Here is a 17,699-nt window from a genome sequence, read left to right as displayed (position 1 = left end):
CAAGGTTACTCTAAAATATGCAAAAGAAAACGCAACAGAAGTAATACCTTTACACAACTATGCTAAGATAGCACTCTTTCAAACAGTCTCAAATATTTTAAAAGAACTAGCAATCAAGTCAGCAGATCGTACTAAATGTTGTTTAACTTGCACCACCTTCAGCCAGAAAAATGATCTCCGTCTCTTGCAGGACCCTCCTTTGTATCAGTCAAACCCTGGCGTGGTACCGAGTTTGGGCTTCTTTCACGGCAATAGTATTTGCATTTGTAGAATCCTCCAGCTGAGGATCTCAGTCCACTGTACAATTAATTTAGCATTACGGCTTCTTGGGGGTAGGGAAGTCACTCCCATTTTATAAATTAGGAAATTGGCATAGAGCTTAAGTGACAGAGATGAAACTAGAATCCAGGTTTCTGTAACCACAAGAACAGAAGATATCTCTGAACCCTAAGGTGTAGAATTATGGAAATAAACACCTAGTGTGCTTGGTATGGGTGTGGTTCATTAAGAAACACGCGATTTAATTTCTCTGTATATTTAACTTAAATTTCTAAATCTGTTGGGTCAAAGATTGAACAGTTACATGTTTCCCAGTATATGATGGGCAGATCCTCTGTTTACATAAATTTTCGTCACTCCGGTGAAATTAACTGAGTTATGACAACTTGTACCAGCTGAGGATCTACTGCAAATTTCCTTAATTTCCATCCTATTTGATGTTCAATGAAATGTTTTTTCCAGCTGACCTAATTTTCCAGCCCCCCACTGAGTGTTTTAAGTAGCTTCTTGCTTTTGGAGGACAGAGGTGGGGAGGAGGAAGAGGGATGTATTCACTAAACTCCCTTTCAGTATTGAAATTGAACCCTCTTCCTTTCGCATGTAACTGAGTTTTATGACTCAAGACTGTGATATAATCCAAACTGGCTAAATCCTCTTCTCAAAAGATTTTTTCCACTTTATTTTTAATGTTTTTTATAAATACACCATTTTATCTCTTTGAGGTACTTATGTGGCTGCTATTACCATAGTAATGGGAGCCTCATAATCTTTTAATACATTTATCCTCACAATTCCCCCATGAAGTAGGTAAATGTTATCCTCATGCTGCCCCATCTATCTCTATCCATCTGTTGTTACTTGACTGAAGACAAAATGGACTACAAAGCTTCTGCCTTATATATCCTCTGGCCCTTGCCATGCTGCTTGTGGAATTTCACAGGAACCAAAATGGAGTCCAGAGTCACATGAGCAAGTCCTGGTGACTCATCAGGGCTGGCTTCTTCCCCTGGGCCCCTTGCAACTGGGAATGTCTTAATGGGCCATTGAGCAGGCTATTGTTCTGTAGCCATCCTGTCTGAGATGCCACTCAGACAGCACAATTTGAAATACTGGTATACCAAACATATCCATAACTTCCATTACACATATAACACATGAACATAAACATCCTCATCTGACTTAGCACATTATAGCCTTTCTAACAGTACGTGACATGGCACATCTCACATGAATTATTATGATTTTGACACACTGATGTCAAACAATATCATAAATGCTTCCCCCCTCCAATCCAGCCAGCGTGACAATAACTGTTACTAGCAACTTTCGCAGCATATTCCTGATTAATTCATCCTGTGAAATGAATTCATCCTGCTCTGCCTGGCTTCACCATGCTGCTAGATTCTGGTCTTACTGCTTTGGAGGAACAGTTGTTCTGTGCAGCACAGCCAAACTCTCAATCAATATTTACAAGTTTTTGTTGAGCATTTTTTCTGCAGGACTGGATAGAGGATTAGCAGCAAAAGTAAAACTTCTGTCTTTAGCTTCAGGCATTCAAGCTTTGTAAAAATATTGACTGGAAATAAAATATCTGATATGTTGGCAAAAGTTTGTAGTACAACTGACATAAGAATTTAAATTGTAAGGTAGCAGAATAGATGGCGCTTTGATAAGAAATAAGCAGCTTCAGGCTCCCTCAGGAATTCCTTTTGGGCCTGATGTGTAGTCCTTATTCAAACAAAACTCTCATAGCCTTAACTCCGTAGCTCATCTTTGAAGGGCCCAATCCTCCTGTCAGTAGTTCATGTGGATTTAAATGGAGAGTGGGATTTTTTTTCCCCTTGTGTTATAAATTACTACATCATGGCAAATATACAATAGGCTAGAAAAGTCATTCTCCAATTATCTGACTCCTTTAATAGTTGCCCTTCACAGTTCTTTTCGGAAGGATATATTTAGCGTTAAATGGCAGTGAGGATGGAAATTTTAACTGGGTTTATTTCTTTTCAACACAACTGATTTATTATGTTTGCCATCCACTGTTTATATATGTCCAGATGGCCTGTAGCTGCAATAAAGGCCTTGACTAATAAAAAGGAAGAAAGAAGGGAGCCCTAATTTGCTTGTTCATTACTGCTGTCTACCTCGTCTGAAGATACTTGGCTGCCAGACTTGTTCCTTGCTGCTGTGGGGATGGTTTACTGCTAAAAAAAAAAATCATAGAAAGGCTTGGCATACATACCACATAGCTGTTCTTACAGTTAATCTTTAAATGTACAGTACCTTAACTTCCAACTAGATTAAATTTGAATGGTACTTTGAATTTGTATAGACTAATTAAGTAAATCAATATGCTTTGTCTAGACTATATGAATGTATTTCAGCATATGGACTGATTTTGAACTGTTCTTATGTCATATCTACCGAGACTGGTCATTTTAGTCACATGGTATTGTCTCTGTTCCCTGACTGGATGAGTACAGAAAACAGGGATTTCACTATACCCACCCTAATCTCTTACTTCTCTCATAGGATTGGAGCAGTTTTTGGAGCTGGGAGGAGCTAGGCTGACAGGGTTGGGGAATTTCTAGAATATTTTTAATTCTTTCTTTAGCAGGGCCGAAGAGTCAGGCCTTGCCTGACACACAGTTGTCTTTTTTAAAAAAAATACTTATTATATAGTTAGTTCTAGGATCTGACTTAAGAGTAATTTCATATGGTATGTACATAGATGGTCCCAAGCTATGCAAATTGCAGTAATATCCATATCTTGTTTATTTAATTGCCTCTGATTGGAGTATTCACCTAGTCCTGCAAAGGGTATAATTCAATATCCTGTTAATATTGTTTAAATGTGATATGCAAAGGGTTTTGTTCAGGGTTTTGGCAGTACTGTTCATTGTTGTTCAGACACTTAGTCTTGTTCCATTTACAGCACCATTTCATCTATCTACTGACTGCATTTACTGGGTTCCTGTTTTGTCACATGGCTATTCAGCGCAGTCAAAAAGACACACCTAAGCCAGGAGGCAGCTTTTAACACAGGCATTACCAGCATAGTTTCATTGTCATAACTTGGCTTGCCTACAGATGGCAGGACATAGTGACTTACCTCAAAGAAACTCCACCTTCACCATTCCTCTTCCTCCCTCTTGCTGTGGACAAACTTTGAAAAGGAGGAAATCTATTACTTCCTCATCTGCCAAAAAACAGGGTTACTTACCAGTAACTGTTGTTCTTCGAGATGTGTTGCTCATATCCATTCCAATATAGGTGTATGCACGCCCACAGTGCACGGTTCACGGAACTTTTTTCCCCTTAGCAGACCCCGTAGGGCTGGCTCTGGTGCCCCCTGGAGTGCCGCGCCCATGCCGCAGCACATGAGGCACTGCCGGCCCTATGCCCCCTCAGTCCCTTCTTTCTACCAACTTCAACAGTGGGGACAGGGGGTGGGTGTGGAATGGATATGAGCAACACATCTCGAAGAACAACAGTTACTGGTAAGTAACCCTGTTTTCTATCTTCGAGTGATTGCTCATATCCATTCCAATATAGGTGATTAAATAGCCATACCTCAGAGGTGAGTAGGAGTTACCGGTGAGCTGCCCTCAGCATGGATCTGCCGAATCCTACGTCCTCTCTCGCCTACTGAACGATGGCGTAGTGGGACGTGAAGGTGTGGACCGACAACCAGGCTGCTGCTTTGCAGATGTCCTGCAGGGGCACTCTCTCCAGAAAAGCCACAGATGAGGCCTTAGCTCTAGGTGAATGTGCTGTGATGACACCTGGCAGTGGCACATTCACCTGCTCCTAGCAGCACTTGATGCAGGATGTGATCCACGTGGAAATGTGATCCTTTCATCCAGTCCCCCACCCGCGGCGAGGAGCTGCGCCAATTTCTGGAACGGACGTGTCTTCGATGTAACAGGCCAGGACTCGTCTCGCGTCTAGTGAATGTCATCTCCAAACCCGGACCGAGCGGTTTGGGAAACACAGGGAGAGATCAGTCGTGGTTACAATGAGGTTCGGAAACCAACCCAGGCTAGGAGGCCGGGCATGGCCTCCACTGCAGTTTATCCGTATAGAATAGTGTATGAGGGGCCTCTGAGGTCAAAGACTTAAGTTTGGAGACCCCCCCAAGCTGAGGTAATGGCCGCCCGGAAGGCTACCGTCCATGAAGCGCGGCAGAGGGCGTGAAGCCATGGGTTCCAAAGGGGAGGCCCCTATGAGTCTCGAGAGGACCAGGCTGATGTCCCCGGGAAGTACCGGGTTGCGGACCTGCGGGTACCGCCTCTCCACCCCCTTGAGTAACCTGACCAACGTGGCATAGGAGAACAGGGATCTCCCCGCTAGCGGGTAATGGAAGGCCAAAATAGCTGCTAAGTGGACCGTCAACGAGGCCCGCACCAGACCCCAGAGCACTCCAGGGTCGCCTGCAGAGGCAAGAGGCTGGCGGAATGCCCCGGGACTCTGCCCAAGAGGTAAACCATGTCCACTTAGCTTGATACATGACCTGTGTAGAAGGGTCCCTGCTGCCCAGCAGGAGTGGTGGGACCTGCACCGAGCAGGCTCCCCTACCTCCGTGAGCCACAGAAACTCCAGGTCGTGAGCTGCAGGGAATCCAGGACTGGGTGCAACAGGCCACTGTGGTCCTGGGAGAGATGGTCATGCTGCCTCGGGAGCCCCATGGGTGGGGCGAACGAAAGGTCCAGCAGCATGCTGAGCTAGCACTGGCTCGGTCAGGCCTGAACAGTGAATATGACATCCGCCCTGCCCCTGTTTATGTTCAGTAAGACCTTTGGCAGGAGTGGAGTGGGCGGGAACGCATACCTGAGGGTCCCTGTCCCATTACTGAGGAACGTATCTGAAAGCAACCCAGTCTCAAGACCCCGGCGCAAGCCGAGCCTTGGCACTGCACATTCCCAACCGACACGAACAGATCCGGTTGGGGGACAGCCCACTTCTGGAGGATTGCAGTCACTATCCCTGAGTGCAGCGACCAGTCGTGGTGGGGTAGAAACAACCTGTTGAGGCGATCCGCCTCGTTGCTCTTCACCCCCAGGAGGTGAGATGCACCCCAGCAGAGTCGTGCCTCATGACAAAGCCCCACAGACAGGTAGTTTCCTCGCAGAGAGGCTGGGAGGGCACCCCTCCCTGCCTCTTCATGTGAAATGGCTGCAGTGTTGTCCGGCAGTGCCTGCACCATTCTGCCTGTCAGGGATCGGAGGAACAGCCTGCATGCTAGGCAAATGGCTCTCAGCTCCTCCATGGAGACCTGCAAGCACTTTTCCTCCACCGACCAGAGCCCCTGAGTGCTCAGGTTGGTACCCATGTGGGCTCCCATCCCACATACAAGCCGTTGGAACTTAAAGTGACCGACGGGATCAGTTCTGTGAAGGGAATGCCCTTCCCTACTGCCCTGGGGAATCTCCACTAGTCCAGGGAGGCTAGGGCAGGTGGGGAACTGGACCACCCAGTTCAGTGGGTGTTTGCTTGGCACATATACCGAGGCCAACCATGCCTGAAGCGGCCTGTGCCTCAGGTGAGCTAGCCTCACTATGTATGTGCAGGCTGGCATGTGGCCTAACAGCAGTAGGCAGTGCCTGGCTGTTGTCGTGGAATATCGGTGCAGCTGGGAGATGATAGAGACCAGCACCTAAAAACATGGCTGACGCAGGAAGGTTCTGGCCTGGGGAGCGTCCAGGGTTGCCCCAAGGAACGCTATGCGTTTCACTGGGATCAGTGGACATCTGTTCGTTTATGAGCAGACCCAGCCTGCTGCACGTGGAGCAGTGTAAGTTGCGCTGACCTGCACTGGGAACCTGGACCTACCCCCATCAACCAATCAACCAGGAAGGGAAAGATTTGCACACCCTTTCGCCTGAGGTGGGCCGCCATTACCACCATGCAAGTTGTGAACACCCTTGGAGCCGAAGATAGGCCAAGGGGCAGGCTGTAAATTGGTAGTAAGAGCCAGCCCCTGTTGGCTCCGGAGGATGGACCCATGAAAGTATGCGTCCTTGTAGGGTGAGGGCGGCATACTAGTCTCCTGGATCCAGGCATTCTGGATAGATTGCTGCACCTCCTGGATGGGCCTGATGGAGCAGCCATGAGCACTTCCTCATGGAACTTGTAGGGGCTATGGCCCTACCCGCTGTGGCAGCAGCGTCGTTTGACGTTTGGAGCGCTGCCTTAGCCAGCGTGATTCCTCCATGCAGGATGGCGGAAGCCCACCTCAAAGTAGGGGCTCTGCTATTGGGCAACTCCTGAAATCTTTCAGGGATGCCATGTGGCCCCCCGGAGACTGCCTCGTCCGGGAAGGGGTAATAGGATTACTGAGGCAAGTCTTGCGGGTGCTCCCCTTGCCGAAGGGGTGCACTCGTAAGAGGGTGTCTCCACGGGGTCCAACTCCTCAACCGAGGAGTGGTGTTCATGGGCCTCAGACTGTGCCAAGGCACGGACTGTACCCCCTACTAGCACTTTTGCCGCCTGCTTGGACACCTTAAGTCCATCAGGGACTTCTTCCTAAGCTACAACACTTAACTACTTAAACTAACTAGGAACTTTGATTAACAAAGAGATCAAAGAAGGGGAATGGCACTTAGACGGAGGGGACGTAGGGCCAGTAGTGCCTCATGTGCTGCGGCATGGGCGCGGCACTCCAGGGGGCACCAGAGCCGGCCCTACGTGGTCTGCTAAGGGGAAAAAAGTTCCGGGAACCGTTCACTGTGGGCGTGCACACCTATATTGGAATGGATGTGAGCAATCACTCGAAGATAGAAACAAAATTTGAAACTGAAGTTTGTTTACAAATATATTAGTACAAATAATCTCTACTAAAAATAATTTTCAAAAACAAAACTAATAGTCAACATGATGGATTGAAATTCAGCTTCTAGTTCAACTGATTGTTTGAATAATTTTTCCCATAGTTGGTCCAGCTCTAGCCTATATCATAGTTCTCAAGGGAGGGAGGACAAGGAGAAAAAAATCTTACCTGTACTGGTCAAGGAAACTACTAAAATCTTGCTATCAACTGTGTTGTAAGTAACATGATTGTATTGTGATATAGATAGATAGGATCTCAGTTACCTCTGTAGTACCCCTTAAAAACTGTGATCAGCTGCTACTGTTCAAATCCAGTGTAGTCTGAAGTATGCTCAGAGAGCTCCAGATCACCTTTTTGCAAACTAACAGTAGCTTATACATCAATCCTTCTTAAGAATGGCTATAAAAAATTTTTTTAGAAAAAAATTAAATGCAATGTGTAAAGAGCCACCACTTTGGGTTGATCGGTAAGAAGGTTAAAATGAACATAGGTTAACAGTTCTCCAAATCCTAAAAGGAAAAAGTTAACTCTTCTCCAAACTAAGGGCTGCAACAGGCATGCATGCATTATATACCGAATCTGAATTCCTTTTCTAGATAACTTCATAAACCAAGACCCATGAAGTTCTCTCTGGATACAGCTACACTACAAATGCAATTATGCTGGAGAACGAGGTTGGATCGTGGCTATTCTTGGGTGCATTTAAATTGTGCCTTAGTTCACTCCACACTACAGGAGCAAAACATGATTGAATTATTGTCCCCTGAGCCATGCTGTTGCCAAGACAAATACAACATTTCCAGTTCTGCCATTTCCAAGCTTTTAGCAGAGTTCAAGTACACTACTAAATCATTGTTCATTGTTGCTTTGCACCTTGTCCAATCATTTACAGTCATGCAAGATGGGTGCAAACTGTTACCATTTTGTCCTTGTAGAGTTTTACACCCACTTTGTAATCCCTTTGCCCTAATGTACATTTCAGGACAATGCTGATTTGGGACAGTGTCAGAATTGCACTGAAAATCAATGTATATTTGAATGAGTTGTACAATGAGTGCTCTCAGGGAAAACAACAAATGCAAGGATCTTAAAAGGGAGAAGGAGGGAAGCCACTCTTAGTTTGTATACTACATGCACAAGCTCTATCTAAGTTTTAATTGACTGTATGTAATGATTTTTGCAATTTGTCTTCTGTAAACCAGGTAACTAGTGACTTTTAAGAGACCTGAAGAAGAGCTAGGTGTAGCTAGAAAGCTTGTGTCTAATAAGGTTGGTCTAATAAAAGATATCACATGCCCCACCTTGTCTCTCTAATGTAACGGGTCAGTCCCAGGATAACTACACTGCATTTAGCTAATGTTAACATGTAACATTAAATGTAGCAGAGAATTCTTATGCTCATGAAAGCTGGTCTTTAACATTATTCTTTTTTTGTCTCCTTTAGGTTATTTCTGTTTAGAAATCATGAACTGGCACTTCCATCTCCTTTTCACCACTGTGACTTTAACAACTGTGTGGTCCCAGTTCAATCCTTTATCTCTTGAGGAACTTGGCTCTGACATTGGAATACAAGTCTTCAATCAGATAGTCAAAGCTAGACCTCAAGAGAATATTGTGCTTTCTCCACATGGGATTGCATCAGTACTGGGAATACTTCAGCTGGGTGCTGATGGCAAGACAAAAAAGCAGCTGACAACTGTCATGAGATACAATGTAAATGGTCAGTGCTTATCTGTTGTTATGCAGGTTTTTTAGAAAGTAATAAACTTTTAAGGCTAGAAGGGAAATATATTTTAATGGGAGGTTTTTTCAAATTGTGCTACATTATTTACTAAAACTGGCTTGTGATGCAAGAAAGGGTCATCACTAAGAGAAGGCCGCACATCGTAAAATATGCTTTTAAAATATCCTTTCAATATAGGCTACCAGATAACTATGGGCCAGTTTAGTAGAAAATGCAAATTCCATCCCTTCTCACACTATACTTGGTGCTATTTGGGGTGACCTATTTTTGAAAATAGACAAGAAACTATTAATGTAGAGAGAATGGATGGATACGGGGATAATCTGGGTCTCTCAATTGATCTCATATCAGTTTCACCCATTCCAAGCACTCCCAACAACAATACAGTTTACCTGGTCCAGCTGCATGGCATTACCTGCATCTTAAGCATCTCTTGAAGGACACATTTGGTCCTGATATGCTTTGGAGCACCAGAAACTCCAGAATTTCCAAAGAGATCCTGCCTACTTTAGTTTGCTTGTACTGTGACTAGAAGGAAGATTGGTGTGTGTCCTTGGCCTCTAGTTAATGAGGAAGTGACTTACAAACTATTTAAAAACTCTGCTATTGATCTACAATTAAGGCTGATGCAGCAGAAAAATTATTTTATGTTCACACTGGTCCCTGTGTAGGTTACAGCACATGACCGTGCCAAAACATATTGCTGCTGGAGATTTGGGTCTCCTAGGGCCACACTGGCTCATGTATTTTGGGACTGTCACAGGATACAATCTTTGTTGGTGGTTTCAGCAGAGGGGTCAAGAAATGAATGAGATTATAGTCTCTGCAGCACATAGTTAAGGTCCAGTGCCAACGTAGTATGGATAGATTGCAGCGCCTCTATCCCTGATGTACTACTACAGCCTTTAATTCAAGATTTCAGAACTTACTAAGCAATAAAATATTTTTATATTTACTTTCTTAAAAACCTTTGAGTCCGTTTAGTTGGAGGGTGCTCTTTTGGATCTTTTGATGCTTTTTTGGCTCTGCTTCTGTTTCTTCTATCAAGATCCCAGACTCTCTAGCCTTGCCACGGCCTTCTTTCTATTCAAGTACCCCTTTCTTTCAGTCTTTGTTCCTGACATTGGCATGAATCCCTTTTATTCCTCTGCCAGTGCCTTTTCTCTAGAAGGTAGAGTGAGGGTACTTGTTGCTTTACTTAGCATGCTAGTGAGGCTTAACAATAAAAAAGAACACTGGCACTTAAAAAAAAATCTTAAAGAAGCTGTGTTTATGAAATGTGAAACCTTCCAAAAGGTGAGTACATTTTCAGAACTATAAAGAATGAGTGATGTTTGTTTCCTGTAACACACTGTCCCATCCTATGCAGTTTTCTGCTAAATGATTTATTGTTACTTAGTAAATACCCAAACTTTGAAGATTTAAATTGTTTTATTGGGTAAACTTCAATTTAAACGCATTTGAGTTTTCTAAACATATCTATCTGCAAGAATTTTGAAGCATTGAAACTAACTGAATTTGCTAATTAGTCTAACAATCCTAGACATATGAGACAGGTTCTCAAATTTTTCTGTAGTGTGACCCACACCTTAATATAAAGATTCGCACGGAACACCGTCTTTTTTATGTTTTCATGGACCACCTCTTCTCTTGTTCATGATTGCCTAATAACCCTGTGACAGCTACAAGAGTAGCTTATTTGGAAAGGTAATTCTAGGAAAGTGTTTAAAGCATTTTAGCTATCTTTTAATGCGGTTTAGCAGCTTGAAGTAAGGAGGGAGAGCCAGTACCAGCTTTTCCTAGATCACCAGGAAATGCTCAGTGGACGACCTGTGGTCCACAGGCTACATACAGTTTGAGAACCTCTGTTATGGTATGCTCACCAAAAGAATATGCCCGTATGTGGAAGACAGTAAACACACTGACTTCATGTGATCTACACTATTAAAGGATTCACAGTATTATAACCAGCAGGGCCATCCTGTATGAAGCCAAAATGGTCAATTTTGAATCTGGTTTCCTTTTTTCCCTTCTCAGTTCCTTTTTTGTGTCTTGTTTACAAAGCATTAATGACTGAGAGAACTGAGGTTCTCCTGTGCTGCTCTAAGTGTGGTTTAGTGTGCAACTAAACAGCCCATTAATGGTCATAACACTTTCCTTGGAAGACCACACTGTCATATACAAGATACTTTTATGGAGGGTATTGCAATCTATTAATGTTTTATATCTTTGGTTAAATACTCTACTTCCAATGAGGTTCTGGAGTTTAATATTGAATTTCCTTAACTAGTATAACCTAGTCTTCAGATTTAATTTTAAGTTGTTCCAGAAACTTTTCAAAGGTGTCTCTGTTGATAAGCACACAGTTTCCAGGAAACTCTTTTATATTCCACCCTATTCCTTACTGAATGGAATGGAAGGATCAAAAATGACAACCTTAGTTTTGCAGTTTATAGTCTTAGTCCCTCCGTCCTCCATGACTTTTGCCTCTTGGAAACTTCCTTCATTCCTTTGCCTATGTTCCTACTACTCCGAGTGGCCAGAATGAACATCCTTATTCACTTGTGACTGCTGGGAAGATGAGGACTCATACCCACAGAATAATTGTGTTATAACATTGTAGTATCATTGTTAAGTTGCAATACTGTAAACATGTCAACATAGGGTCAGTTGCAGCCTAACTTTTGTTGTTGCTCTCTAGTGTAATTGATGACAATTTATTTAGATTGTTTGTAGCATAAATATTTTAACTGTATTTTCCATGCCAGAAAGTTATTGATTAGTATACCACACTAGGATTTGGATGTACAGTACAAGGATTAGACAAAGGACCATATTCTTCACTGTCAAGTAGTGTCCTTCTGATGAGTGAGAGATCCTGTTGCCCAGATGGGTGTTCAAGAATGTTTTGTCAATGGCATTGGCATTCTTTCTTTACCCCCCATCACTTTAGTGTGTGTGTGTGTGTGTGTGTGTGTGTGTGTGTGTGTGTGTGTGTTGTCAGTAATTACTGATACAAGTTAACTCTTTTAAAACATATTTTTGATTTTCCTTTTCTAAATTAAACTTGCTGTTATTTCTAACTAGGAGTTGGTAAAGTATTAAAGAAGATAAACAAGGCCATAGTCTCAAAGAAGAATAAAGACATTGTGACAGTTGCTAATGCAGTGTTTGCAAAGAGTGGCTTTAAAATGGAAGTGCCTTTTGTTACGAGAAACAAAGAGGTGTTTCAATGCAATGTCAAGAGTGTGGATTTTGAGGACCAAAATGCAGCATGCGATTCCATTAACCAGTGGGTGAAAAACGAAACAAGGGGTAGGTAAAGTTGAATTTTTTGTGTAACTATGTTAAACACTTATTTTATAGACACACTAAAGTTGAAAAGTAATTAAAAAGTAATGGGAAGATACTGCATCTCATCTAAAAAGATACAAGGGCTAAATTAACTTGGGTGCATCTTGTTATCTAACTACTTGGAGATGCATGTTATCTATTGTTCTTAAAGAGTCACTGCCATAAAGCTAATTGCAATGGTGTTATTTTCATAAACAAAGAGAATGTGCAAAACCTAATGCTAACTCTGACCTTAGGCAACACTCCCACTATTCAAAATTATCCACAGATTGCTGAGACCGGAGTTCAGATTTTGCATTACAGCACAATTTAAGAGTTTTGGATTTGTATTGCATCTTAGTATCTGCTGGAGATGAAAGTGACATCCTGTGGATGCTTGAAATGTGTCATTGATTGTGGTGAAGGCAATGCATGGGTGGCAACAAGTGCTAGAGAATTTTCCCCTTAACTTTTCATTTCCATACTTTTAAGGTTGTATGTCAATGGGCTGTGGCTGATTCAGCCTTACTTGTTTACTAAACTAAACATTTCACAAGTGTTGCTAAATAAGGGCCTGCGTAAGCACAACTTTCAGAGGGGTGATAGGTATTCCGTTGCCAGAGTAGACTAAGTGCCTAATACGGCTGCCACTGTACTCAGTAGAATAACTCCCCCCAGATGTCAGCAGGCCCTGAAATGAGCACAGCTATAATTCTTCAGGCTGGAGTTAGCAACCATCTTTGCTCCAATTCACAATGAATGCTACCTAGTGAATTACAAAGTACATTTGCTCTTCTGTTCCCTCATGACCGGCTGACTTACATTGTGACAGAAAATGCTCAAATTTTCCTCCTTCCTTTTTTATTTTATTTTCAGGTATGATTGATAATCTCTTATCTCCAGACGTTCTTGATGGTGCTTTGACCAGATTGGTGCTGGTAAATGCTGTGTATTTCAAAGGTTTATGGAAATCACGTTTTCAACCTGAAAATACAAAGAAACGCACATTTAATGGACTTGATGGGAAGACTTACCAAGTACCTATGCTGGCCCAGTTGTCTCTGTTCCGCTGCGGTAAGCTCAGGAGCTAGTTTCTTAACTTGTAAATGAAAACACAAAACTTTTTTTGCACTGCACTGCCTTCAAAACATAGGTAGAGAAGGTAAATTATTTGAGGAGAGGGAGGGAACGGGATATGGCATTCCCATTTGAATAGATATTGGTGCTGGAAGCTACTGTTTAAGTTGGCAGACTTTTCAAACTGTTGCCCAATGTGAATGAAGCATTGGGAACTGCGAATGAGTCAGCACCTTTGAAAATCAGGTGACTTTTATTTAGGTGCATCGTTCCAGATGCTCCTATTAAAAAACTTTGGCCAAAAAGTTAAGAAAAAATAGGACACGTTCTATCTTTAATCAAAAACGTATTTAAGTAGAAAAACTTAGAATTACTTTGTTTTTATACTGCATTTTATCCATATATTTGTGACAAGGAATGTGTTTTGAAAATCAGCAAATACAAATTAAAATACCAAGTTCGTTCTTTAATGGCGGACAATAATAAGTCAACACAAAGCATGCTTAAATTCACTTTAGATTCTAAAGTAGTAGACAGCTGGACACTGGTTTGCAGACAATAACCATTGAAGAAAGGGGCTGGGTAGCACAGGGTTAGTATACTAGTTGTTTACCTCTGGAGAACTGCATTTAAATTCTAAATCAGATTGAAAGTGAAAAGGAGTTCACTGGGTTCAGCCTAATTTCTATTTGTGCCTGTCACAAAACCAACACAGAATCCCACATGATTGGCAACCTCTACTCAAGAGTTCCAGTACTGAAACAGGTTTAGCTGGTCAGGCTCACGACGCATTGATAGAATTTTTATGAGAAAGCTTGCATGTTTTCTGCCTGTGTTCTAAGATTGGACAAGTGCTACTTGTAACTTGCTTTAAAAGGAATACATTTAGAAATATATCTGAAAAAATAGTTACTGGTAAAGGAATGTACCACCGTCTAGCCAAGAGGGCAAACATACATTTATTGCCTGCATTTTTTCTGTCGTAAATGATCCGTGTTAAAAATGTGATAGTTTAGTCAACATGGGAGTTTATAAATAGGTCACTCTCTGGTTTAAAAATATTAAACTATTTTGTATCTTGGCCATTTGTCCTGAAATTCTTTAAACCTTAAAGCAAACATAATTAATATTTTAGATAGATAAAACTTAAGCTGTGTGAATGAAAATCCTGTACTGAACTATTTAGGATCTATACTTCACCAAAGGACCACCACACGCTATGGTCAGGTCTGTCTTATAATTATTAAATTACCCTAAAATTCATAAGGCCTGGTTCTGATCTTGCTGATGCTGGTGTAAATAGGGAGTTACTCTTTTATTACACTGTCATAACTGTGATTAGAATCAAGGCCATTATTTTCAAGATCTTTAGATGGAAAGTGTTAAGAATCTTATTGCAGAACTGAAACAGGTTAGGTATCTTAGTGTAGTTGAACGTAGAGTTTATCAGATTTTTTTTTTTTTTTTAGTAGTGTGAATAGCATTTTAGGAGCAAAAACATATTGTAGACATCTTCAATCCATTTGCAGTTGTGAAGATCACAGCATCCTATGGCAACTACAGCAACTGTGTGCATGGAAACATAGTATTGAGAAAATAACCCATGTTGCTGTTTTTAAATGTAATTTAGCCATTGTAAATGGGGGAAGTTGGCAACATGAAATCAGCAGGCTGTCTGCGGGCCTCTAGTTTGAGAACAGCAAGTCTAATGTAAATGAGATAATGAGACAGAAAATGTTTTTATTTAGTACAGCATATTTCTCATGTAGAAGTGGAAATGTTCAGGTGGAAAAAGAGAGAAGCTATCTCCCTTCCACCGTCTCTATAATGAGCTGATTTCAAGCAAGCAATCTTAAAGCTTCTGGGCTCTGCTAACAAGGTTAATTTTCTGGTACAGAAATCCCTTATTAATTTGGGTTGGCAGATGTGGATTTTCATGCAGATTGGGAAGTATAGTGAGATGTTGCTGCTGTTTCCCAAATATCAATCTCTAGCATGTTGTGGTCTATACAGTTAGACAAGCTTTTCTCATCTGAGGGACTCCTTAAGTCTGCTGTAATGAAACTTGTGCTTTTGGCACTTGTCTTAAAAACACTGAAAAAAGGGACTCACAGGGACTATCCATTCAAGACAATGTTTCAACAGAATCAAAATGCCTAGAGTATAACACCACAGAAGTGTTTCCTTCATAGTCTTACAAATAAGTGCTTTTCAGCTAGATATGTAGGCAGCATGCTGCCCACCCAGCTGATGAAAGTAAGAATTTTAGTAGATAAGGGATTCCCTGTCTCAAAAAAGAATCTTTGATTAGGAAACAAACTTATTTATTAGTGTCTATCATCCTTCAGTGTGTCTCCAGAAAAAGTAAAGAAAATATTTAGCTTTCAAAATAAAATGCAAGTAATTAGAGATAGGAAAGACTCTGATTGCTAATGGATCTTCAGGTCACAATGCAGTCCTCTGACACAGAACATTTGTAGATAGACTGCTAGCTGAAATCCTCCATGATCCCATCCATAACTCTTAACAGCTATGATGTTTTTAGAGCACCAGTTAGTGTACTGATAGTTAAAGGGGTCTTTTGAGAACTTTAGTCTGAGCTGAGCTGGCTGGAGGCACATTCTGTCTGTAATGCTTTAACCAGCAATAGAAGCTACTTGTGCAAATCTCTTCACTCTTGAATACATTTCAGGGTGCTTTTTTATTACTTACTTACTTTTGTGAGAAGAGATGTTGTTATCCAATAAGCTTGTGATGAACTTAATTTAACATCCTCCTTTCACAATAAAAATAAGGATGTTAGTCCATTTCCCAGAGAAATTGTATACTGGAACATATACAACTGCTTTCAGCTCCCTTAGCTTGAAAGGAGCTGCCTTAGCCTTTTTGACCATATATTTTCTCTTAACTCTGTCTCCAATGGATCTTAATCAGCAAAGTTTATACATGAAGTAGCTAGATTTTTTTTCTCTCTCTACTTTCTTTTCAAACTGGTAAAAAAGCCTGTTGTGCTTTTCATTAGCCCTGTTAGTCTTTTTATAGTACTTCGTTTCATGTCCTCCTATCCCACAGTAGAACAAGCAAAAAGATAGGCTGGTTTTGTTTTTGTTTCCAAGTGGTATGAAACCTCTCCCAACAGTTTGCTGCTGATGTAATTAGGATCTTTAACTAGATCATGTTATGGTAATTATGGTCTCTGGTTGATTCCCACCAGAAGTTTGAATACTAGCGTAATTTGGAGGTGGTGTTTATGCTGGAAAGTTTTATTCAAGACATTGACTGAAATCTATTTTATAGCATGCACCACAATCACTGGCAGCAGTAGTTTGCACCACTGGATTTTTTTCTAGCCAAAATAAACTGCTGCTAACGTAGCATCATGGGACAAAAAAAATCCAGTAATTCTTTAGGATGTTCCCAAACTGAAAACTGCCTTTTAAAACACTAATACGATTTTTCTTCTTTTAAAAATAACAAAAATGAATGCTGGAAATTTGGGGGTGGAGGGAATTCACTCTTAAGGTTCCAGTGCAAAGCTTAATCCTGAAACCCTGCTCAACCTCCATAGGCTAGAGAGTCTCTTGAAATACCATAGGGTTTATATTCTCTCCATTTCCACTCTGGGCTTTAGGTTACAATCCCTACTTGTGATCTGCTTACTGACCAGAGAAACACTTGTCTTGACCATAAACTTACCCTCTCTCCAGCAGGGGTCAATTTAAATATGATTTAAATCACTGACTTTAGTCACGATTTAAAGAGAGGCTACTTATCTATCATTGGTTGGTAACTATTAAAACATGTTGGTTTGTGATTAAATATATCCTTGATTCTAAATTTGTTAATACTACTTGTTAACTAGGATATATCCATACATATTTATTTAAGCAATCATAGCTTAACATAACTTATTCAGAGTCTTAATTTTTTACACTTTTGTGTTTGAAAGTGGCGAATGACATTTCCTGTTTACTAGATTAATTTTTTACTTGTGATTTATGTCAAGCTGCATTTGGATAGAAATAGGAATTAAATTAAACAGCTTTTGAAAACTGGTTTTAGATAAATAAAACTACCTCTTGAATGTGCTGGATACACATGAAAAATAAGTATAAAAATATGTTTTGTACTTAAAACTGATTTATTAAACAAAGGAAGTATTATATGTAGTTAGTGAATTAAACTGATTAGTTTTGGTCACCATGGCCTTCAAGATTTTAGAACTAGTAGACCTCGCCCTCACACAACTAGGTTTTATATATAGATTGGAAGAGGAAAATAGATTTTCCTGTTTTTTCAACATCCAGTTGCTTTCTTAGCTTTGAATGAATTAGACAATGAACTGAACTAATAGCATAAACTGAAATGAATAAAATATTCTCTGTACCTGCAGAAGAGGCTACTGCTTGCTAAAGCTGGTTTAGTATGTCGTCAGAT

General features: G+C 41.1%; 1 protein-coding gene across 1 annotated transcript in view; it reads left to right on the top strand.

Moving 5' to 3' along the window:
- SERPINE2 (serpin family E member 2) overlaps positions 1 to 17,699 on the top strand; it is a 37,784-nt gene that overhangs the window by 11,125 nt on the left and 8,960 nt on the right. The window contains exons 2-4 of the mRNA XM_067538982.1: positions 8,553 to 8,828; positions 11,940 to 12,167; positions 13,062 to 13,259. Of these exons, the coding sequence (XP_067395083.1) occupies positions 8,573 to 8,828; positions 11,940 to 12,167; positions 13,062 to 13,259 (682 nt within the window). The 5' untranslated portion in view covers positions 8,553 to 8,572. The remainder of the gene's footprint in view (positions 1 to 8,552; positions 8,829 to 11,939; positions 12,168 to 13,061; positions 13,260 to 17,699) is intronic.

Source organism: Emydura macquarii, unplaced genomic scaffold (genome assembly GCF_026122565.2).
Source record: "Emydura macquarii macquarii isolate MOO-44397 ecotype Brisbane River unplaced genomic scaffold, CSIRO-AGI_Emac_v2 contig_499, whole genome shotgun sequence".
NCBI lineage: Eukaryota > Metazoa > Chordata > Testudines > Chelidae > Emydura > Emydura macquarii.
This window is presented reverse-complemented; position numbering and strand designations above follow the sequence as displayed.